This window comes from Tetrao urogallus (assembly GCF_951394365.1).
Source record: "Tetrao urogallus genome assembly, chromosome: 3".
Classification (NCBI taxonomy): Eukaryota; Metazoa; Chordata; class Aves; order Galliformes; family Phasianidae; genus Tetrao; species Tetrao urogallus.
Genome location: NC_136815.1, coordinates 31,879,236 through 31,905,368, shown reverse-complemented (window position 1 = coordinate 31,905,368; position 26,133 = coordinate 31,879,236). Strand labels below are relative to the sequence as shown.

Here is a 26,133-nt window from a genome sequence, read left to right as displayed (position 1 = left end):
TTTCAGTCCTTCTAAGTTTCTTATTACCAGAGGAACAGAGTTTATTAATTTAGTTCCACAATCTTTCATTGTTAATATGCAATGGTTTTACTGTGAAGGAAAAATAAATGGAATAAATGAACAGACGGGTGATTTTCTGTGTGATGTCTGCTGCAGTAACCAATCATCTAAGACAAGCTAGGAAAAAATCATTTTATCCTTATTTTCCCCGAGATTAAAACAGGTCCTTACAATTACATTAATGGAACTTAAAGATAAATTTTAACATGGCAGTGTAAGAGAGGACTGTTAACTATGATAGCAAAAGTAACAACAGTCAATTCACGGAGCGTGTGCAATAAATATGAAATTAGATCAATTATTTAATGACTCCAGCTTTTCAAAGAATGTTTTCAATCCAACTTGTCTAATCTTCCTTATATTTAGTAGCATGATTTTGGAGTCTTTATTTCTTATTAGTACAGACAACTATATTTTCCTCAAACAAATCACGAAAGACACTACAAATACTTAAAACTGATAAAACATGCATCCTGCTATTGCAACATTCAGAAATGACAGAATAATTATATTTCAGCCAAAGTTTCTTCCTCTAGCTAGATTCAGGGCTTGTGTTTTATTTTATCTGAAGTAGTGTTTATTCTTCTTACAGATAAAGCCCAAAGTCAGAACAGGAATAAACAGTTTGCAAGTGAGCTTATGCAGATAAAGCACCAACGGACAGCAACATATGACATGAGGATCACAAACAGTATACCTACACAATATTACTATTACTGCCTTTAGAAGCCAGGTTTTAATCATGCAGCCTTTCGGTTATGAAAATAACAGCTAGAATCAGGCAGAAATCTTTACTAAATGAACTGAAATACATATCCTGTAAAGCTCTCCTAGATTACTTTACTGTTCCAGAGGGAAAAGAGTAAAGCTGGAAATGCTGGGATAATAAATCATGAAAACTGTACAGCAATGACATGCAATTTTAAAGGAAGCATTATTCATGTGAGTACTACTGTATCTGTAAGTCAGTGTTCAGGTACAGCAGCTCTCCCAAATTTGTCATGGCTTAGCATGAATAAAACACGCACATTCCAACCCCAAGACTGTATAATAAAGCAACTGAATCATCTCTGTCTCTCCCCACCCTGTTAAGGAGAATTTCAACACCAAACCCAGCAGAAATACATTGCTGCTCATCAATCCCATAACCCTAAATAGTCAGAATGGTTTGCATTGCTTGACCATTCTTATACAGCAGCCTCTAACTGCATTATTTCACTTCATTTACACTGCTCTTCATCCAAGGGAGTGCAGAACTGGCTTAAATAAAGGAATTTTGTGCTCTTCACCTCAAGCATCATTGGTCCAAGTGCATCCTTGTCGATGACACTCTGGCCCGTAGATGACACATCTGCTTTTTGCACTTCATCTTCATTAGCTGCTGCTGCTTTTTCTGCAATAAAGAAAACTATGCATTAAATGACAGAGCAGTACTAATTAAGGGACAGAAAGAGACCACAGAAAAAGCGAGACTGTATATGAAAGTTACAGTGCAACAGTACTGAATATGAGATTGAATGATCTCCCATCGCAATTCAACAGAAACATAACCATCATTATTTGCTTCTCAGTTGTGAAGTCTGAAGACACAAAGTAAATCCTTCCTGCTTCTTCTCTGCTAGCTATCCTAAACTACAAAACAGAACTCAGGGCACTGACAAGACTCCTTACAGAGGTGCAGTGAGTAACAGCCAGGAACGAGGCGTGTTAAGAACCAATCCCACAGAGTATGCAGAGCTCACAACTGCACAACTTTTCCATCATCACTGCATTTAGAAGGAAAATCCCAAGTCTGCAATCTTCAGTTTGAATACTGTGAAACAGTGGTCTGGTTTCTATTCCCAGACCTCTGCCCGCATTTTTACTATCACACTGTTTTCACACTGCTTTACCAGTACGTTATTAGAAGAATGTATAACTGCAGGTGCTACGCTTGAAAATTACAAGGAAGACTGATTTAAGGTTTCTGGAGTAGAATGTTACACATTGCAACACATAATACACAGCATCACAGATCATGCCCTGTGGTATGATTGGAGGGATGTTCATACACACAGCTTTCAAATAAAGAGGGCTTATAATTCCTAGCAGGTAATGGACCATATTATTTTTTCTGTTCTAAGAATGGTATCAGCATTTAAGAGAGAAAATAATAAAAGTAATAACAACAGTGTGCTAAATACATATTCTATGTACATTTTAAGTTAAAGGAATGAGAATTTTTTCTTTCTCATTCTATACACAGAACAACTTTCATTTGTTTTCCAAGTAATTATGTAAAAGAACTAAGCTGAAATATAGAACAATAAATTATTCAAGCTTTTTACATTAAGTATTATGAAATAATTATTTTAATAAACACAAAATCCTACTGAAACTACAAATAACAAGAATTTATAGTCATTCTACAATGTTAGGTCACTGACTAAGTGACTGAATAAATGAAGACTCGCAGGAATTATTGAAAGTTCCACGTGTAGATGGATCAACATGTCCCTGCAAACTCACGCTTGGTGAAAATCAAAGATTTGGTCATACAAATTAAAATGTACCCAAATCTACACGATCTCCCAGTATCTGCAGATCTATAATTCTGCAGTCAAATTTCCTCTGAGCTCTTCTCTTGGCCAACGTCATAAGCACGATCAGACAATGCTTAGACACAAAGTGAAGGAACTGCTTCAGAGAACCCCTGGATGTTTTCCTACCAGTGACCACCTGCTGGCAGTGAGGCTTTGGTCACTCGGACCATCGCATCCTGGATCTCTAATGTTTCTTGCTTTCAAGCAGATAGAGTCAGGACTATCTTAGCTGTCCTCTAATCACAGAATCATAGAATGGCTGGCATTGGAAGAGACCCCAGGGATCATCATGTTCCAACCCCCCTGCCACAGGCAGGGCCACCAACCACCAGATCTGGCACTAGACCAGGCTGCCCAGAGCCCCATCCGATCTGGTCTTGAACACCTCCAGGGATGGGGCATCCACAACCTCTCCGGGCAGCCTGTTCCAGCACCTCACCACTCTTTCTGTTCATACACAATATGACACCATTGTGAATAATGAGGAAACAAGCTTTCTGGAGGCACTATTAAGACTTGTATAATTTAAATCATTAAGATTATAATACTCAGAAATAAACACTAGAAACAAATATAATTTCTTTCTCTGGCAATTTAACTGATCAGGATCTCTACTTCTGGTTTGCACTGAGGATAGAAATGTGTCTTTTTATTTTTCGTTTGGCAAAAGGCAGAGATTAAGGAAAAAAAGTTGAACAATCCTTCACATATTACGATATAGCAAAGTTGGCACCACATGATGATACAGTTCTCAAAACACATTCTAAAAATTGAAAACGAATTCTAAAGGATTCTAAAAATAGGGCTGAGCCTTTAATAAAGTCAGCAATGATACTTGCTTCCCATCTGTTCTTGGAACCATAAAGTGATCCCTGGTTTCACACCGTAAAATACTATAATGGATATGGATACCATCTCCCTGTTTTCTATTCCCACTGCAGTCATTGATAGCGTGTTGACTACCAGGGAGCACGGGATTATCCTGCATGCACTGTGATACACAGACTGCAGACCTGGCACAGCAATGGCATGAGGGCATGGTTGCCACATGGCACATCCCAGCTTCATAGATTTACAAAGGAGACTTTCATCAACTATTGTTCAATGCCAAAGACTTGTCGAATATTTTTTGCCACTGTTACAACCACAGAATTCAGATAAATCCCAAACAACATATCTATATATTTTAACAATATCTCCACAAAAATGTCTATACTCTTTTATGCGCAGGGCAAGGCTTTACACAAATAAAAATGTTTTAATGACTTTAGTGGTAATTAAGACAGAAACTGCAGCACTGGGTCAGAGCAAGGACCCACTAAGCATCATGGTCTGTCTCTGTAAACCAGCCGCTTTTCCCTATGGTTCCACTTCCTCATTTTGACACCTGGATCCCTGATCACTTCTGTTCTATTTTCAGCTGCCCCTCAAAACCGTTTGACTTTCCCACTTCCTTTTCCTTTAGCCCACATAGGGCCCAACCCAAAAGGATCAATAAATACCTTGCTTGTTACAAGAAAAACTAACGGAGAAAATAAGAAAATGCTGTTTATACATCACTTACCCACCTACTGGTGACAACATGCACTCTGCTCCACACAGCATTAAAAAAAATAATACATACAAAACACATACAAAAAGCATCATAAATCACAAGTGCTCCCAAATGATGCACTTTATAATTGGGCCTATAACTTAATTGTGTAAGGAGCTTAGTGGCCAGAGTGCTTAGAATAGGCTACACATTAGAACAGGCTGCAAGTCCCTGTACATTTATTTAAGCAGCATTGTATAGAAAACCATGGCCTCAGACAGCCACATAAAAGCAGGTCCAGCAGTAACTTACGTTGATGCAATGAACTGCAGCTACTGATAATGCTCAGCAGCACAGTAAATTACCCAATTTTGACTGGACTACAAAGCCCTTCCTGAAGCATCAGTCAGCACACACAGGAATAGCGCATGCAGAGGTGGTCAGCAGCACTGTTCTGGCAAGGGAAGAACTCAAAATGCCAATTGATATAGTGATATTGCACGTGGGGCTAACTGGGAACAAGAATTTGTTGCAGGAAGGCTGGAAAAGAACAACCAGTGCAGGAATTTCTAGTGCTGGCAACACTCATGTATTCAATCACAAGTTTGTATTTTTGCTTTAATTAACATTTCCAACTTCTGGAGTCAGGTGGTGGTGCAAAAATGTGAAGTTTGTTTTTCCTTTTTCCACTTCTCCCCTCTTTTTCAGGTTCACTAGGGGGCCTAAAAACAGATCAGAAGCACAGAGTGCTTATTATTTCTGCATAGATGAATGATTTCTGAATGCTAGGGGTCAGAAAAAGAGCTGCAGAGGCTCTGAAGCCCCATAGGGACCAGTGGCATTGCCCCACGACTAACCACTGCCGCCAGGTTTTTCCACTGCAGCCACATTACATGGCTGTGCCGCAACAGCTCCATCCCCGCTGTAAACCACAGGGAAACATCACCAGGTATCCCCTGAGCAAGGCAGCACAGAGCAGAGATTCAGCAGCATCCGTATGAAAGGGGAGAGGGAGCATCCATTGGAAACAAGCTACCAAGGATCGAGTGTGCTTTATCTAAATTATAAAGCAATAAACATCACGAGTACTTGTTATATATATGTAATTATTATATATACATAATTATTAGCTCTGCTCAATTAACAGTTTAGCCTGGAGAGTAAAAAAGAATTACATAAAATGGAAGTACCCTTGAGAGAGATTCTACAAAGAATATATACATCCAATTATGTAGCGTTTCAGTGATGTAATTTATAGTTTAAATTGTGGATATGTTTATAATTGCATAAGTAGTAATATACTGAAACACATATTAATCTTTTCAATTGGTTATTTTTCTAGTGTTTACTTTTCTATGTTAATATGCAGAGTTAAGAGGAGAAAAAAAACCCTGCATAAACACATTCTGGTAAATTTACCAGTGGGAAAGCCTCAAGCTTAATTTGAGATTCCTTCCAGATTCTGAAAGCAAACCTTTGTGAAATCACTTTAGCTTAATAGAAATGCCTAAATCAGTGAAAAAGAAGCCAAAAGCAATAGCTCCAAGTCTCTTGCTACATTTAAACTCAGGAAGTCTTCCTGACTTTCTGTCCTTCGGTTCCCCCCAGCCCAAGCTTTCTGGGTTCTCACTGGGTACCTACAGTAGGCTCTGCAGAGCTGCTGTCAAGCCTCACCTCCTCTTGTTTGGATTTTAAACCCTCCATTCCTACAGGTGGGCAGTCAGGGTTGGTGGGACTATCTCAAAAGCTCTCTTTGTCCTCATCCATACTTGACTCCAACTTCCTTAATGAAATCAGCTACAGAAATATTTCCCCCTTGACACTCTTGGCAAAACCAAAATGTGTTTTCAAAGTAAAGAACAAAACTCTCATAAGAACAATCCCCTTTTAGGGACTGTAAAAATATGAAGCATGCTCTGAAAGAGGACATTTGCATCAACACACATTTGTCACTGGAGAAATACTTTCGGTTCTTTGCAGAGGAGCAAAAGAGAGACTTCAGTGAAACACTGAGAGGGCAGCACATATGTTCAGCAAATTGCTGAGGAAATAGGTGCAAATTTAGTATTCAGCACTGTTTAAAACAGTTCTTCTCCAGTGCCCTATATAATTCACATTCTAAATAATTTTTTGGAATTACTATTGAAATGCCATACCCATTTAAAATCATGTAATCTTGCTTTATTGCAATAGGTAGGTAAAAAAAAAAAAAAAGCAAAATATAAGCAAAGCAAAATATAAGCAAAGCAAAATAAGCAAAATATAAGCAAAGAGATTTATTAGAAGAGACACTAGGAGGTTCAATTCTTCATGTTAGAAGAATCTCACGAATGAAGAAAGAATCTCATACAGCAGTAATGCCGACATCACTTGAAAGTGACTGTAAATGCTATATCATGTTTAAACACGCAGGTAAATTTACAGTGCAACTGTCTGGAAAACAAGTCATGTTCTCAGTTTTTTTGTAGGCATCCACCAATTTCTTTTACTTTGCCTCATTTGTATTTATGTGTTTACCCCGTGTGATCCTTAGGACATCTCCTGAATTGCAGTGCAAAAGTAAAATGCAAACAATCAAAGGAATAGCAAAGTATGTAACTGGCCAAAGGCAGTCAGATACTGCATTAGAAAGCAATGTTATTGTGCAATGAAATACATCATACTTAGCAAACCGATATGTTGTAGTTGGTATTACCCCTGAAACTAAGAAATTAATACTACCTATGATGATTGCTAAGTATTAATGTTGACTGTGGTCACAGACAGGAGGCTTTCCACAGGAGTAATGCTATGCAGAAGTAAAAAATTAAAAGAAAAAAAAACAAAACAGGAAAAGAGTGAGTTTGTACTCAGTAATGTGAGTGGTTCTGCATCACAACACGTGACGAAGCAGAGCAGCAAGCGACGTGTAGGCTGTTCTGACGCCTGGTTAACCGCAGGGAAAGCACTCGGCACCACGCACACACATGCCTGTCAACCGGTTCCTGTTGCCTCAGCACAAGTTGGTTTTTCTCCCTCAAACCAAGCGATTTCTCAAAAGACCAGTGTCTAAGAAACGGCAGCTATTTTGGTAATCAATTTTAAGACCGGCTTATCCCATGCCTATGAATAAAGTTAGCTGCTATTTTGGGGTGGCAATTATGTGGTGAGGTTGCTCTTTCATCACACAGCATCCATCTGTCCAGAGCACAGCAGCCATCAGGCTCCTGAATGCATTTTTCACTCAGAAACTATAGATCAAGTCTTACGGGAAAAACTATGCGACATCTCGGGAAGGTTTTCGGAGGTAAAACAAGGGAGAATTATGCATCTGCACTGAACTAAAATTAGAAAAGCTGCCATATGGCTCTGTGAAGCCAGCAGCACGTTCTTATTCATTAGGAAGCATTCTGCTAACATAAAAACACAAGGCCTTCCTGTGCTCTCCAAATGTGTTTATCTTTTCAACATTAATGCACGATATATCATCAGGCTGCTGAAATCTCCTGCAGTGCATATTAAAAAAGCACAGCTGCACTTCTTCTCAGCGTGTTTATTCAGCGCGAGCCATCTCCAAGAGGAGTCGGGCCCAGCTCGTGCCACACAGCCCTCCTGGTACAGCGGGCAGAAAGGGCTCAGCACAGCTTGGCACACCCATGGGGTTCAGCTTCATGCTTCGTACTGCTGGTGGAAGCGTGCTTACGTGGCAGCTGGCCCTGCAGATTGGGCTGACAGACGCCGGGAAGCTGTGGGCTCAGGTCATTGCTTGGTAGTAACAGCGCTTACAGCAGGGCGTGGGGTTGGTGTGGGCACCTGCCCCAACCTTCTGCCATCACACTTTCACCTGGGACAGAACTGCCTTTCCTCACAGTGCCTGGTATATGACGCTATATTTTACCTTTGGGAGGAAAACAACATTGATAATACAGTGATGTTTTAGTTTCAGTTTTTCAGCTGCTTGTACTGCCCTGTCAGCCAGGGGGCTGGAGGGCACAAGGAGCTGGGTGGGAACAGGGCAGCTGACCCAGACTGGTCAAAGGGATACCCCTGCTGTGTGACATCACGTGAAAAAACTGAGGGGAGTTGGTCAGAGGGACAGCCAATGCTCAGGGACTGGATAAGCATTGCTCAGTGAGCAACTGTGCTGTGCACCAATTCCTCTGTGTTTATACACACACATGCGGGCTGTTCCAAAAGTAGTGCCTCCTATTTAATCATGTTGCCTCACAACGTCAGAGGTAGGTGCTAGTGGTTGGACCTTCCCACCAATACTCCACTACATGTCGTTGCCGTGTGACAGATGGCAGCAGAGGGGCAGCCTGACAAAATGGCGTCTGGCATGGAAGTACGGATGGAGCAGTGGTGTGTCACTGAACTCCTCCATGAGGGAAAAATAGCACCCACTGACATTCACTGATGCTTGTTGAACATTTAAGGAGGCCAAACAGTGGATAAGAGGCAGTGGGTGCTTTTCAGCTGTGGCAAAAACTACAGTGGGTCACCATTGCTGGTGCAGATTTTTATGAGCACAGCATGAAGGCTCTTTGTTCATTGCTGATGAAAATGCAGTGCTTATAGTGGTGACTATATTGAAAACTGTTCTGTAGCTAAGAATATGCTCTATCAAGTAGTGATATTGTGCTCTTTATATCAGTTATAGATTCCAAAGAAATAAATAGGAGGCGTTACTTTTGGAGCAACCTGAGTGTGCATGTGTATATATATTAAAAACAGATAAAAATATATAAAAATACATAAAAATAAAAATACATAAAATCATAACCACTATTTCTCTCTTCTTATTAAATAGTTTTTATTTCAACCAATGAGGTTTTTTTGTGCTCTTTTTTTTTTTCTCCTGACTCCCCCATCCTGCAGCAAATGGCTGTTTGGTGCTGAGCTGCTGCTGGGTTACAGCACAGCACTGCTGTAAGGAAGCATCGGGAAGACAAAGCATCTACAAAAAGGCCTGTATGCTCACACACCCACCAAATAGAGGTGAACATTCATGGAGCTTTTCAGGCTTTAAGTCATGTCTGATCTTCAAAAACTCAAGAGACAGAAGCCTGTATGTAACACTTCCCTAAATACTGAAAGTAAAATAAGCACTGAAAAAAATATGATGGATTTAAGAGTAGAAACAAACTGAACTAATAACACATAAAATTAGTCAATTTCCTTTCTGGTAGCAACGCTGACCTTACTCCATTGTTATTTTTTGTTCCAACAAGAACAAGAATTTTTTTCACCCTGTACAAATTCCATTAGAAGAGCTGTCTGTGAAATAATCCCCTTCATTCAGTTAAACTGGAAAAAATTCAGGACATCAAGAATAAAAATCACTAAACTCAACTCACCAAAAATAATATTTAACTACTGGACAGAAAGAAGCCTAGTACCTCTGTATGCGCTCTTGCTAAATACTTTAACATGTACTTCACTGCACTTTTTCAGTTTCTTCTCCTTCCCATTTTACTTCTTTTTTTCAGCCATTGCACTACAATCCCTTTTCTCTTTCACGATTACAAAACTCAATGGTCTACTTCTTGAAACTAAGCTTGCAATCTGAAGAAAAAGTGCAGTTTAAAGAAAAAACAGGACAAGAAAGCTTCCTGCAATTCCAGGTGTTACTTACAAGTGTGTCTTCTGCTGTGCCCATCCACCAGTGCTGGAGCCCCCAGCCTCACAGCTGCTGCAGTCAAGACATTGGTCTTTTCTGAGCACTGAGCCTCAGTCTCACCTCTTTGAAGATACTTCAGTATCTTCTCTGAAGGTTGCTAACTGCTGGATTTAACAGCAAATGCTACAGATCACAACAATTTTTACAGAAATAACATTATTTGCAGAAACACGTAGCTATCATTCACACGTTTCATAGAATCACAGATTCACAGAATCACAGAATGGCCTGGGTTGAAAAAGACCCCAAAGATGATCTAGTTTCAACTCCCCTGCCACATGCAGAGACGCCAACCACTAGGCCAGGTTGCCCAGAGCCTTTTTCTACTGTTTAACGTAGCAGCAGGGATTATTCAACCCTGAGATGACCATGGTGTCACTGCTTTCAGTTAAATGCTGCTAAGGTTGTGAAGGGAAGTAAAACCTAAAATTACAACCCAGTTGCTGCTGCTTAAAACAGAGTTGAAGAATAAATTGTCCCAGCCAGGACCCCCAATCCTTAACAACTTGCTCCATCCTCAACATGCATCCAAAATACAAAACAAAACGGCAAGTAAAATAATTTCCCTGCTGAGATTATTTCTAGTATTGTTATTCATTAGTAAAGACACAGAAGGACAAGTGTCATACTGCTATTTCAGTGAAATTTAAACCGAGTCTTAGAGCTGCTCTGCATTGAGAAACTATTTCTCACTCAACACCTCATTCTAAATCGTGATGTTGCTCTAAACTATCACACTGAGTGGCAAGTTGTTTTTCATAAAGCTGTACTGAAGATGGAATTAAGCTTCCATCACAGTCATCATCTGGACCTGCTTCAATATTGACCTCTAGCACTAAGTTTTCAAACAAATAAACAAAAAAAAAACAACAAACCCAGCATAAAGGAATACAACAGGATGCAGAATTTTCAGACAGTTCTTAGCTTACAAAAATATATGAGTACTTTCAACATACACTAACACTAACACTACCCTTCCAGTCTGGACTGACTGCCTAGAGAAAGAGCACAAATAAATTATCAAAGGAGCTCCCTGTCCAGGAGACTTCCATATCAAAAGGTCAAGATCCAAGAAGGCACTAAGGATTTATAATCTTCACTGGTTTAAAATGCTGTTTAAAATGCTTTTTTTTCCCCCCTCTGCACTTGCACTTCCTACAAACGTGAAGAAGGCTCAAATCCTTGACTGCTTGTGGTGCAATTTAGAATATTTTAGAATTGCCTACAGTACAGTATGTAGACAACTATAGAGCACAAAATGCAGATCAATTGCATTGGCCATCAGAGTCTTAGACAAAAATTCCCTCACTGATGAACTACTCCAGAATCAGAAAAACATATTCAAATATACATAGCTGTAGTTACATGCTCTCTTTCTCTCTCTCAGGAAATATTTTTGTGTCTTTTGGTATTTGGATACTTCAAAACGTTTATCAAAACTACCTACTTCTGCATACTACCAAATGTTACACATCCATCAATGTTGACTTAAAATCTGTTACGTTAATATGGCCGAATTCCAAATGAAAGGGCCAAGCCAACTGACCTCTGCACTGAAATACTAGATACAAAGATTTGGCATCACACAGTTTAACAGAGTAATTATTTTCTTTGGTATGTACTGAATTAGGACAGAAAATGTTACTGTATTTTTTGGCGTTTTAAATTTTCTAAGTGTCAGATATTAACTTAATGAGTAACCTCATCTTGTTTTGATAATTCATCTCTAAAAACAGCGTTAGTATTAATGTCTAAATGGTTGGAGCCCAATGTTCTTTAACGTTTTGGCTCAGCTGATGTTTTGAAAGACAAGAAATATGGCAGGATTTGATAATTTAGCTCAAAACAGGGCTCCACTGCTGTCTCAGAAACAATATATTGCCTTCACAAAAGTTAACAGCTCTCCAAAGTGTAAGTATCACAGGCAAGATTATGAAAACAGAGATTCAATGGTTAACACTCCTTAGACTAGAATCGGCAAATATAATTGCCAAGCTAATTAAACCTATAGGTTTCCAAAACTCAGGCCAAAATAACAAACTGCAAAGGAATATTAATCTAGTCAGACGCCATTTCTTGAAGCCTTATTCTTATGTACTTGACCAACTGTTAAAAGGAACCAGATGACTCCCTTTCTTTGAACGCCACATCACCATGATTACAAAATATCATCTTTATTTTAGGATGCTGATGATAAATCTTTCTGACATACCAGATCATTCACAACAACATGCAAAGAGCTTTTTGCTTTTATAAGTTGCCATAGATGACTGCAAAAATTTTCAAGAGCCCCAATATGGCGCACCAAAAAGAAATATGAGGGATCACTGGCTCCCTGTGATCTCTGTGAAGGAAAAAGTTTCCATAATGAAGTGTAGGCCAAAACTGAGCACAGATAATTGAAGACAGCTAAGGAACAACAGAAACAAGTCTAATTTAATGTGCCCATGCTAACATACACAACATGTCTCCTACTGTTTCCAATAGCTCAGATTATAGGAGATAAATCTTTTTATGAAAAAGCTCTAAATCACTGAGAAAAGAAAGTTTTCTCCCTATAAAAGCTCACTGTTCAGAAATAGACATTGGGGCCCCTCTTTTTGCTTTTTTTTACCCATCAGCACAGGCCTGAGCCAAACATTTAAAGTTGAGTTTAGAAACAGAAATGTTGCTGTTACTGCAAGTTAAAAAGCAAAAAAACAAAAAACCAAAAGCTTCCTTAAAAACATCTTCTGCATGATGGTTACTTAGAGCAAACTGTGAATTTAAATTCTTCATGAAATTGTGTTCAAAATTCATTTTGTATCTTCCAACAGTGGCTACATTGCTTTAGGAATGTTAGTGGCATGGTTTTGACTGGGACAGAGTTAATTGTCTTCATAAAGTCTCATATGAGCCTATATTTTGGATTTTTGATGAAAATAGCAGTGATAACACATCAATGTTTAGCTGCTGCTGAACAGTGCTGCATAGATCCAAGGAAGTTTTGGTTTCCTGGATCTCCTTGGATTTCCTGCTAGAAATAGGAGCTGGGGGGGCTCAAGGAGCTAGAGGGGACAGAACCAGAGCAGCTGACCCAAACTTGTCAAAAGGAGATCCCACACCAGGTGGCATAATGTTCAGTGGTAAGTACTGGGATAGAGAAGGAGATAGGTGGGATGCTTTGGGTGGTGATGTTTGCAAGTAGACAAATGTACAATGCATCCTACTTTACTAGCAGCAGCTGAACATCTGCCTGTCGATGGGAAGTAGCATGTGAATTCCTTGTTTTTCCTTGCTTGTGCATGCAGCTTTTGCTTTTTCTAGCAAACTGTCTTTATTTCAACCTGTGAATCATTGCACTTTCACCTTTCCAAATCTCTCCCCCATCCCACATGGGTGGAAAAAGTGAGCAGTGGTGTGGTGCTGAGCTGCCTGCCAGAGTTAAAATATAAGTCAGGAAGGATGCTAATGACTACTAACATGGTAGTAGTATAAGACATTCTTTAAAATGAAAAGATTTTATTTCATCACCTTAGAAAAGTTTGGCTTATCTGGTTGCTAAGATTTACATCCAGACAAATTCACTTTTCATCTCAATGAATGTTCAATTTACATTAATTTGTTCTGTTAGATTTTAAAGTGGCTACTAATAGATCTGATGGGTACAAACAGGCTCCCTTCAACAGTCTGATCCATGCTTACAACATAATTAATCAGACATTATCATTTCTTGTTCTCTACTTTAGAGTCATGAAGTAGAGATCAGCATGCAGTCTTAAATGGCACTATAATTCAATATATTATTTCATAAGCAGAAAAATAAAAACAAACAGTATTGCTTTCTCTGTTTTCTTAGTGAGCTCAATCAGCTCTGCTCTATGAAGCAACTTCAACCTGCTTTGAAAGCAAAGGGTTCCCTTAGCCACTGACAACTGGCAGCTCACAGGAAAAGATGCTCCATGTTGTGAGGCTGGGAACTGCTGTATCAAGCTGGATGCCTCCACTCAGCAGTTGTGGCTTTAACCAGGAAATGCGAAAGACTAAGGACTCCAGCCATGCCCCTTCCCTGGCACCAAGGCTGGTAATACTGGTCTGCAGCAAAGCCAGTACATCAGATCGTAAGTCCTAATCCCAAACCTTTCCCTCAGGTCAGCAATTTACTTGTGGAAGGAAACTTGGGTAGCTGCTTCTCACTCCACCCATCTTTTAAATAACAATTGTTATTTCTACAGGATGCTGGGATGCTGTTTTTTGATCTACAAATCTACACTCTAAGCCCTTTTGTAGATCTAGGCCAAAGCCTTGTTAAAAAAACAACAACAAAACACTACCACAGATCTCTGGGAAGGTTTTAAGTTCTTGAGAACCCCTTGTCTGAATTTCAAGGAAAGAAAGAATGTCAATGCCCATGACCATCACAGAGCTCAGGGGAAAAGTCTTCTTACACCACAACTCACAACGAAGCTGATTTCATTTCATGAAAGTTTATGGTCTGGCTTCTCAACATGTATCACTGATGTAAGCTTTCTGGACATCTTCATAATTTAGACTGTCCATTGTAAAAACACAATTGTATTTTGAACCTTAAGTAGAACAGCCCAACAAGCTGCATTACAAAAGTCCAGTTAAAATCAGTAACTCTAGCAGCTAGAGAGACGGTGACTCCACTCCCAAGCGTCGTGGTAATTACAATAATCCTTGATACTGATCACTGTAACACTCAACAATTTATTAGTAAATTTTATCACACTCCCTAAAATTATTTCATTATTTCTCAGTGCAGCACTAAAAGAAAAAAACAGTATCAGAGAGACAAGGAGCAATTCTACATAAAGTATCACTTTTGACAGCTGATCAGGGAGTACTGTGTTCAGAAAAGTCAAGGGGGGATAACTAAAATAACTAAAGGTAGAAAATTCAACTCAAACATTCAAATATTTCCTCCACGCTGAGAGGATAGAAGGTCTTGTAGAAGTGAAGGAAGACGGGAAAAATAGTATGTTATTGGCATAAAACACCTCTATATTTTTCCACGCAACACCAAAACAAACAAAACAAGAGAAATCTAAATGAGGATCGCTCTGAGTTTTCCGACCTATATTTAGAATTAACAACCTTGACATCTCTTCCTCCTCTTTTTTCATTTCCAAGTGAATCAATTGTTATATTTAAGCACACTTCCTCTCCCATGTTGAACATAGGCCCGGACCTAATGTGACATAAAATAACCCGTCTCTGGAAGACATCTCTCAGAAGGATCATGGGAACTGCAGGTTGTTCCAAGTCTTTCTAGGAAACTGTGCCTCAGAAGAAAAAATAACCAGTAAAAGGTTAGTTCTCTCCATACTCACACATCTTCACATGACAAGGGACTGCTATTAACTGTCTAGCCAGATCTTCCCAACAGAACCCAAAAAGTTCTACCAAGTGATTTCTGCATCATGCCAAGAACCATCACTGCACTTCAAAAGATGTTCAAATCAGATTGTGAGGGCTGATGAAACCCACCAAATTCTCCATTAGGTCGTTTCAAATTTCAAATAACTTTCAACTCAGAATCTGCAACTCATATACGAGTTGACTTTGGCCACAGAGTGCAGCTTTTAGGCTGCATACTGCTTCTGCCTGTTAAAGAGTCCTCTGTGGCAGGCACAGTGCACTGCTCCGTTTTGCCTTGTATCAGCAAAGTTTGCAGGGAAATGCCTTCCTGCTTCAAGACGAATGGAGCCTAAATCAACAGATGTAGGATACTGCTGGTTGTTCAGAGGGACACATGGATACTGTTCTAGGCAGCATCTGGAGCATCTCCAGTTTTGGAGCATCTGCAATTGCATTTACTCTGATTTTTTTCTACTTTAGAAGAACTTAAATTTATTTATGTATTATCCTCACTCCATCTCTTAACTGACGTTCTCTCTAGAGACCTTCTCTCTAGATACCTTCAGAGGGAAGAGGAAGAGTATCTGTGTTTGTATGTGTGTGTTGTGCACATACTACAGCACCCACTGCCTTGTAAAACACATACAGATGTTCCAACACACTTTAATGACAAAAGGAAACATAAGGCACATGTGTCTTGGCTTTCTAATCACCTGCCTAAGGATGTTCACTAGGAGCACCAGTGTACATCACAAAGTAAGTAAATGAGTGTTTGCCATGTCATCTTTCAAGCTTCAGCCTATATATTTTTCCCCCATTGCACACTGTGGGTTTTCATAAAAGAAACTGAAACCTGAAATATTAGCTACTTTTCATATAGTCAGTCATTTCATTTGAAGAGATCTCCATTTCTAACTGACTGTGCAGCTGTCCATATACAGAATCTTTGCAGAAATAAGAAAAGGCAGGAGTTAGAGCAGATGCAATTATCTTGTTTTCAGTTTGAACACGGAGCCTTTGATCAATACCTCTTTAACGTGCTGTGAATCCACAGGTTTTCAGGATTCAAAGATGGTATGAAAGGCATTGCACTCTATTGTGAGTAAATATTGTATTATTACTTTTCAGGCTGCATTATTTAAAAAGAAAAGATAAAAGCCATGTAACACAAGCTGGGTTCCTTATAGTAGATGATTTTATTTTGACAGAAGTATCATCATTACTCTCAGTAAATTAATTTGCTATTCCATAAATTAAGCTCTACAGAGAAAATCAAGGTAACATGAAGCTTCCTTCCTCATTTACTTTCTTTACATGTTGCTCATACTGCATGCACTGATCTAAAGCACACAGCAAGCCTTGGTGGCCTAGAATCAGTACCTTTAGCACTGCATATTCCAGTAGCAGTAGAGACTACCAACACTAAGATACTAATCATAGAATGGCTTAAGTTTGAATCGGAAGGAACCATGAAGATCATCTAGTTCCGATGCGCTACAGTGGGCAGGGCTGCCACCACCAGATCAGGCTGCCCAGGGCCCCATCCAACGTGGCCCTGAATGCCTCCAGGCACAGGGCATCCACAGTTTCTCTGGGCAGCCTGAGCCAGTGCCACACCACCCTCTGGGTAAACAATTTCTGCCTAATAGCTAATGTAAATCTCTTTTAGTTTAAAACTGTTCCCTTTTGTCCTATCACTGTTAATCCATGTAAAAAATCAGTCTCTCTCCTGTTTGTAAGCTCTACTGAAGTACTCAAAGATCACAATGAGGTCTCCCTGGAGCCCTCTCCAAGCTAAACAAGTCCAGCTTCCTCAGCCTTTTTTCATAAAAGAAGTGCTCCAACTCTCTGATCATCTTTGCGGCTCTTCCCTGGACCTTCTCCAACATCTCCACATCTTTCTTGTGCTGTGGGCCCCAGGCTTGGACACAGGACTCTGACACACGTGAGACGAGGAGAGGATCCAGAAAGTGTGGCTTCACCAAGAGCAGACAGTGCCTAACCTATCTGGTGGCCTCCTATAATGAAGTGATGGCACTGGTGGACAACGGAAGAGCACATATTGCCATCTACCTGGACTTGTGCAAGGCCTTCGAATATGGCCCTGCACCACATTCTTTCTCTAAATTGAAGAGATACTGATTTGAAGGGTAAACAGTTCGGTGGAAAAAGAACTGACTGAATGATTGCACCCAAAGGGCTGTGATCAACAGACCCATGTCCAGGTAGACGCTGGTCACAAGTAGTGTCTGCCTGGGGTCCATCTTGGGACCAATGCTCTTCAACATCTGTATCAATGATAAGGAATCTAGTACACTCTTAGCAACTTGGCTCATGACACCAAGCTGAGTGCTGCTCCTAATACTTCTTCAGAATCTAAATGTAATATTTCTAATTGACCAGACACCAGGTGGCACAGCTGGTGGGAAACTGCTAAAATCTTAGTTCAAATTGTGGAGTTATTTATGTATGTGAGCTGCATACTGTGTTTTATTTTTTTTTCAGATTTAAAATGTAAAAATGCATTTATAATGTCTGTAGAGTTCATAAATGATTACATGATACGTGGCAAAAGAAGAACTGTAGAGGTTTTAAATGCAGCGTGCGAATATGCTATTTCTGAGAAGGTAGCCACCAAAATCCTAGATTTCAGGGAGAGATGCCTCTGCCTTACTTATATATTCTTACTACACTCTCAGAAGTTAAAACACACATTGACTATTCTATAAACACTAAATTAACAAAAGCAAAACTTAAATGAAAATACTCCTTCAAGAAACACAGAAGGAGCACTTTCACCAAATCTCCCAAAACCTGTGAGATTTAGCAGAACCACCTGAATTTTGTATAGCATTGCACAGCTCGTGGACCACAATCATCTTTGCAGGTACAGAACATAAAATAAACAACCACACTCCACTAGATTTGAATGATTTTCTCTCTTGGTCACATAGAAGTTATGAAAAAAAAAACAAAAATCAAAGAAAAGCAGAATTCAAGTAGGATACAAAATAAATAAGTTTTCCTGTAATGCTCGCCAATAACTACTACTTCTAATTGAAATACCAGTGAAGATCGAATATTCAGTTCCTCTTTAACTTTGAGCCACAACTTGGAGTCGAAGCTTAGCTTTCCAATTTAAAACTTCAAGAAACTTATCCCTAGAACATTCATCACCAATGGACAAGGCACACATCTTTTTAAGAGAAAGGCATCTTTGACAACCAGAAATGTTCAGGAACTCCAAGGTAACCATAAGATAGATCATGGCTCAGTCACTGCAGGCTCTCAGCCTGCTCATGTGCCTATAACTGTGTAAGAGGAGGTCCCACCAAGCCTCTGTGGAGAAATAGCTCCTCTCCTACTTTGACAGCCTGGCCAAATCGAAAACACGGCTCACTGCATAATTGCTAATGCCAGGGGAAGGGAAGGAACAGGAACTTGCGGCCACAATGAGGGCTGAGATGGGTGGAAGTAGCTCTTTCAACAGCTGCCTCATTTCCTGTGGATTAGTTTGTGCCCACATATCAACATCCTTAGGATCACTCTGTTATTGCTCTTAGTGAGGAAAAAAAAACACCAAAAACCTAAATCTCCTACTCAGATGACAAATAAACAGTCTCATTAACTTTGAGGAACAAGGTCATATTTATTCTAAACAAGCAGATAAAATTCTAACCATGACTAAGGGAGCAAAAAATGACAACAATCCAATAAAATCTCATTATATGTATAGATGTTGTGCTGATTTCACAGTTTTGATTAACAGTCTGGTGATTATTTTTGCCCGTTTTCCTGAAGTGATCCCAGTTTGATCCCAGTGTAGACAAGCTACATGCCATAAGAGAGTCTTCAGATACTCTTACCATAAGTCATATTAGGGAAATCACAATACTGTTTACATAGAAAACAATTATAGTAACTATATAGGATGGTTTAAATGTTTTAAGTTATGTGTAGACAAAGCCTATTTCAATGAGTCTGTGTGATCGGCAGCTCCATAAAATAAGCAGACCTCAGGAAATTTCACACTTGGTGAATCTGCTGTCTAATGACTACATGTCTTCCAAGCCAGAAGAGAAACTGACATTTTGCATTACCTAAAAACAGTCTAAATTCTTCATTGAATCAGCAGTTCTCTGGAGGCATGCAAGTATTAAGTCAACATAACAGGATATTTAGCTGAAATGCATTACGATGTACAGAGGAAGATCAAAGCCATTTTCAGCACATCACTCTCAGCTGTTGGTAGTGGAGACAGCAAAACAAATTCAGTAATAGATTTTTTTTTGTAAATGTTCTGCATAAATTGCTTCACTTCACTGTACAAATTCCTCTGACACTTAATTCAGCCTTAGAATCCTATCAAACTGAAAGCACAGCATATATAACCAATAGCTATGCAGAATTCCTTCAAAAGATTCCTAAAGTATAAAATAAGGTATACAATAGCATCAATTTTAAATCTCCTGACATCTCAAATACAATGAACTTAGAATAATCTCTAATTATAGTACAATTGACTACCTGAAATACTTTCAAAACAAACAGACAAAAAAAACCAACAAAAAAATGTAGTATACATATGCTCTCCTAAAAGCCTGATTTTGTAAGATATTAACACAAAAAATTTTAAACCTACAAGTGGGCCCACTGACTTAACAGGGATTACTCATGCTTTGCAGTTGCTTAAACATCCTGTGGAGCACGAATCTAAATTCAGATCTGATAAATTCAAAGTAACAGCAGCAAAAGTAACATCTCATTACACCTTCAAGACCATGCTGTTTTCCTTTAGCAAGCAATTTTACGTGCATACTGGTGCTGCAGGTCACCAAGAATATCTGCTGGAGCGAACCCGTGATTACAAAGTAGTTCTGCTATAGGGAAGCAAAAACTGGTTGTGCTATCATAGGTGAAATCAGCGAAATAAAGTGTATATGATTAACAACAAGCTTTTTTTTTTTATTTAGATTCATACATCCCATTGCTCCTACATGTCTCTTTCCATCAACTAATATTCCTTCCCCCTGTGGCGTTCAGCTTTCACATTGTGATTCGTTCTGTTCAAGGTCTGTCTTGTAACGCTATTCTGAAAACAAGATCTGACAACTCAAAAGTATAAATTAACAGCTGGACTGATAATCACCACCCTAATATCTCTTCCCTGTACTACTGAAAGCCTGATACACAGCACACGAAGTCTTCTCAGAAACCAGCTGGGCTCCGCAGGAAAACAGAGTTGGGAGATCAAATTGCATTTGGAGACATTTTGGTACAGTAGGTTACATCCCACTGAGAATGAGTCTAAATAACCCAAGTGCACGCCATTGTTAAAAAGGCTTCTGAAAAAAGAAAAGCTTGAAAAATAGGGGAAAAATAAGAGATGCAGATCTGGAATGTAATAACAGGTACTCAGGTGAATTGAGGAAAAAACCCTTGCAGTGTGCTTGAGGGGAGGCCATGTTCTCCAGCACTCCCACCAGAGGGGTCACAGAAACACAGCTTCACTAGAGACACTGCTGAAGGAGCTTGAGGTTTCTTCACTGTCCTCTGGCACCCAGCACACTTCTGACACCCAGAGAAGAAGGTAAGAGCACAACTAGATAATGAAGATAAAGAGGTTTCAAAGACTGAACCAGGAGATGTTCAAGCAGTGAAATATAATGAATAGTCTCTATTTGATAATATGAGCTATTTACCTGCTGACACTGATGTTAGCATGATAGATAAACAAGCTTTAAACTCAGGGCAAAGGTTTAATTTTGATACAGTGCTTAATAAAGGAAAAAAAAAATCAGCTAAAGGAGGATGTAGCAACCTAAAACAATAATGAGAAAGAAAAATAAGGGGAGAGTCAATCAGAGGATACGATTCAAGGAAAGGGCGTACCATAGGTATGAAACCAACAAGATCACTGTGAAGCAGTTCAACTGATTGTATGACAGCTAATTACAGCTTCTGGGTTACTTGGCTAATAAAGGAACATTTATCCCCAGAGGTCTTCACACTTCCCTAAAACAAGCCCTTTAAATTAAGCATGCACAGATACGAATTTAATCTGCTTGTATACATGTGAACACCAGGCTGTTTTTTAAAAAGTAAAATTCTCAAATCTCCAATAGAAACATCAAATTAAGATTTACATGAATTGAGCTTCTTCTTCATCTTTATGCTGAAAACACATTTTTTAATCTCCACTGGATGACAACAACAAATGTGTATGAGATCGCTGTATGATAATATGGTAAGAGATCCCAGAAGAAAATTAAGCTTTCTTTTATTTTTTTAAGAAATTTATCTTCATTCTCCCAAGTACTGTGAACACTTCAGAATCCAGATTAAAAACTGCAAGCAATGGTTACATCTTCTAAATATCATTAATTCATCTAGTGAACTCAGTTACATGCATATATTTATAACTTTGCTTCCAAACTGAAATAAAATGAATCTCTAACATACCACAACTAAAGAATCTTTGAAGTGTATACTGTGAGAAATGATATAATGATAACGGATAATGTGTTGCAAATACATATTTGCATATAAAATATATCCAGAAAACAAAATATTAAATTGCACAGTATTTCCACAGCAAAAAATCTATTACTTTTTTCAGCTGCTAGCCCAGAAATCTTGACATGGGAAATGAATCCCAGTCTGTACTCTTTCTTTCCTCGCTTTCATTCCTAGAACCTAGAATAAAGCCTCCTTGTCAAATCCCAGTGGCAGCTATAAAACTTGTTGCCTTCAGTGGCTTTACAAGGTATTTATAAATGACTGTGCTTTTGTAAGTAATTAAACCTTAATGTGTGATTCTATTTATAGACAGAAGAAAATGTGTTGGAGAATTTTTAGTATTTATTTACAAAGTCCAAGCTCTTTAATAAAACTTTTAAATAATAAAACTGAAACAAGTTTTTACTACTTTACTTTTGTCTTTGAACAAAGACCCACTGTGCAAAAACTGAGCAACCCCAATTTGCCCACGTCTGGGCAGAACCTCTCAGGACATTCAGAACCTTCAATGTAAGTTTTCTCCTACAGGCATTCAGTGTAATGTTGAATAAATATATATATATATATATACATATTTTTTTAAAAGGAAAAATATCTTAAATGTAAGATAACATTATTTTTACACCTGACTCTCATGGCACTTTATGTAAGTATAGTATTATATTTGTTATTTTGCTTTAGAAAGATGTACTATCTAACATAATGCAGTGTTTCACCATTGTAAAGGTCTTCAATTGCACAGTGTGCTGAATCACAGAATGGCCAGGGTTGGAAGGGACCTCAAGGATCATGAATCTCCAACCCCCTGCCACAGGCAGGGCCACCAACCTCCCCATTCAATACCAGACTAGGCTGCCCAGGGCCCCATCCAACCTGGCCTTCATCACCTCCAGGGACGGGGCATCCACAACCTCTCTGGGCAGCCTGTTCCAGCACCTCACCACTCTCTCTGTAAAGAACCCCTGACATCCAACCTAAATCTTCCCTCCTTCAACTTAAAGCCATTTCTCCTTGTCCTGCTGTTATCTACCCTTTCAAAGAAGATGCCTAAGCAGTGGAAAAGCCAACAGAAAGACTTTTAACAGCCTAGAACTTAAATATTCATCATTTAAACACATCAAGAGCAGGATCCCTACATGAAGTGATAAAATCTGTGCAAAACATGACAGTAATAGCAATATTTTCATAATTTCTTCAATACATTTCTTTGGTTAGGTTGTGAACAACAAACAATGTTTGTGAAGTTTGAACGTTTACTATACGTGACCCGCATTTGTTAACAAAGTGCCTGTTTCAAAACAATGTTGTATTTCAGAATATGCTGCCAGATGAATTTTTTCTTAATAGGAAAATCATTTTTCATTTACTATAACAACAAACAGATATAGCTTGTATATAGAAATTGATATCAATTATTTTAAGGGATTAATGTGAAATACAATAATCCTTGTTTCTAGACCCTAAGATGCTGTTGTGACCACTCTCAAGGCCTCAACGTTTTGCACTGCCCCTTAGAGAGGACTAAGGTCTACCTTACATCAGCTACAAATTTTACAGAATGATTTTACAGTTATCAGGCAGCCTAATTGTTCTCAGCTGAAGAATTCGGTGTAAAAGATCGACATCATAAAGAGTAGTTTAGTATCTTCAGTGTTCAATGGTTGCGATCTACACCTCCTGGTTGAAACAAACAGCATTCTTTACTTTTGTAACTTATCTTCACAATTTTACTTTCAATTGTTTTTGCAGTAAAACGATATGAGTTTAGAAAATGAAGTGTACCTTTTGTTTTGATATAATTCTGGCACTACTGGTAGCCCATGACGAAACAAATAATGCGGATATAATCTGGTCTGATGTATGAACATTTTATAACTATACAACAACCACTTTTAGGATACTAATTAATCAAACACTGACACGTCACAGACTTTGAAGCAATTTGACTCTTTGCATTTTCCATTTAACTTTGAATAGGCTCGTATCTGGAACTACAGATCTACTTATCTACCTGTTTTAGAAATAAATCCACGCCTAAATTAAGCAAGAGATAATCTCCAGTTTTATAAATTCACAAATACAGCATGGAAAAGGAACCACTATTTACTTATGGAAACCACAGGATACTGAAAAAGTGAGAGATGTTTGAAAGTGAAAAAAAGTGAAAGTGTTTGAAAACCAAAGGAATTACTTTAAATACAGCTTATAAAGAAATTCCAATCTTCTTTTAAATTAAAAGAAAACCAATATGCACACACTTTGAAGAACTTGAACCGGTCCCAAACACCTGCAGTGCTATTCATGCCTGTCCAGATAGACCTGTGCCATCAAAAACACTTCAAAAAATTTTAAGTTCCTAAAATTTTTTTTTTTTTTGCTTTAAATAGGAAATATAACAAAAGAAAAAAAAATACAAAACTAATCTTCTAGACAAAGAACAGGAAGAAAACTGTCACGTTCTCTGGTTTACATTTATAACAGGACCCTATCTGGAGATTAGAATAGCTCCAGATCTATTGTAGTTCAGGAAGTGATGTCAGAATTTAGGGGACACAGACCATTTAGGTCACAATATCTATTCATATGAACAAAAGAAAGCAAGAGAGGGAATGCAGAATACTTTCACATCCCATGCTCTCCTGGATTATTCTTATTTCATGTGGAATCATCATCCACGTAAAAGTATATCAGTTCTCTTTTTTCCCTCACAAACTCATCCTGCTAATTCAACTTTTGTTCAAGTACAGCTGATTGCAATCACATTAGATGCACACATCAGTCTGACTGACCTTCTTTCCCTGTAGGCTATTTCAGAATTTTTAGTGAAGGTTACTTTTAAAATGCTGAACATGATGCTTAACACACTCCATTCACGTTACATTATAATGCTTTTTACAATGATAAAAAAGTGCTTGAAAATTTGCTAAAGAAAGTCTGAAGAGACTGAGTTTGTAAAAAAAAAAAAAAAAACATATATATATATTGGTAATAATAAGCACAGAAAACATTAATAGTCAATGAATTAGACTTCTTACCTTGTTCTTTTATCTGACGAATTTGCTTCACAGTTTCTTTCAAGATTGCACATTTGTCAGGTTTAAAGTTGAAGTTGTCAATATCATTAAAATTTGCAAAAATCAGCTCTGCAAGTTCTTCTATGTATTTATTCTCTTGCTCACGATTGCGTTTCTCAGTGCTTCTTTTAGGGCTGAGAGAGGAGCATAAAAATGTATTTAATGTCAGTTCAATTGCTTTCTGGTCAAAGATGATTTTAAATGGTTTGAAAGTAATCTAACAAAAACAGAAAGAACTGCTCTCTCTCACTACAAAACTAACACACACGTTACTCAAACAGAAAGGTTTATTCTTGAAAAGCAAAGCAGCATTAAAAAAGACATTATTTATTTTTCCCTGTAGTCATGTTTTGTTTCAGAAGAGATTTGGGATATGAAGTTCAAAACAAAAGATTAACTGGGGCAGTGGTCACATTTGAACATTTACAAGTCTGCTTCTTCATGTTGCTAAGAATCCAAGGAATACCAAGCAGTGACAATAAAAGAGGAAATAAAGCAGCTTAGAAAGTTAATTTAAACAACTCACACTCCCTGCATCTCTTTCTGAAATTACACAAGATCATAAGAAAATATGATAAATGAACAAGCAGTTACAGCTTAAAAATTATTCCAGTGTTGTTAATGTAAATTTTATGAAACTGAGAAATATTTTTCAATTTCCTGATAATGATGTACAAGAGAGGTGGAAAAAAACCTCTTAGGTTGGTAATATGAGTGACCGAAGACTCTCTCCAGTGATCAGCCAAAAAAAGTTTTCACATAGCTAACATATAATCACCCAAATTGCACTGTATTTTAGCATTACAGTGGATTAGTAAAAACATAAAGAAATTTCAGGCCCCACCCTCCATCACAGAGTTACTGAATGACACAGAACTACTGAATCAGTATGGTACCGATCCCTCCTAGCTAGAATAGCAATTCTGTCATTCTCAAAGGATTATGAAAAATAGGTGCTCATTTATCAACTTTTTCTAATTCGTTTTCTTTCAGTGTCTTCAGACATAATTGGTCTAACCTGGGTCCAAGCTGATCAGGATCCTTGCGTTTTCTTGTCTCTGCCCTGGATGGGTCAGAGGTATTTTCTCCCATCCCACTCATCTTGAACACATATCAGCAACTGAAAGGAAGAAAACGCAGGGAAAGTGTTATGGTGGAAGTATCATGAGTTCCTCTGTTTGTGTTTCTAAGTTTCTTGTTCCATTCCCAACTCAAGTTTTTACTTTGCAAATCTATCACTTGAAATAAGAGCTTGAAAGGTACCAATAAAGATGCCACATTTATGATCCTACAAAAAGCTATACAAAACTCATCCAGAATAAAATTTGTGGTGAGCAAGGAAAG

The 26,133-nt window shown here is 38.4% G+C and overlaps 1 protein-coding gene across 1 annotated transcript in view; it reads right to left on the bottom strand.

Annotated features, from left to right (window-relative positions):
* The window catches only part of NCOA2 (nuclear receptor coactivator 2), a gene marked incomplete at both ends in the record, with an annotated part of 75,958 nt that extends 50,068 nt beyond the window's left edge, over positions 1 to 25,890 (bottom strand). The window contains 3 exons of the mRNA XM_079533858.1: positions 1,350 to 1,453; positions 24,751 to 24,923; positions 25,808 to 25,890. Coding sequence (XP_079389984.1) covers positions 1,350 to 1,453; positions 24,751 to 24,923; positions 25,808 to 25,890 — 360 coding nt within the window. The remainder of the gene's footprint in view (positions 1 to 1,349; positions 1,454 to 24,750; positions 24,924 to 25,807) is intronic.
* Positions 25,891 to 26,133: the final 243 nt, after the last annotated feature.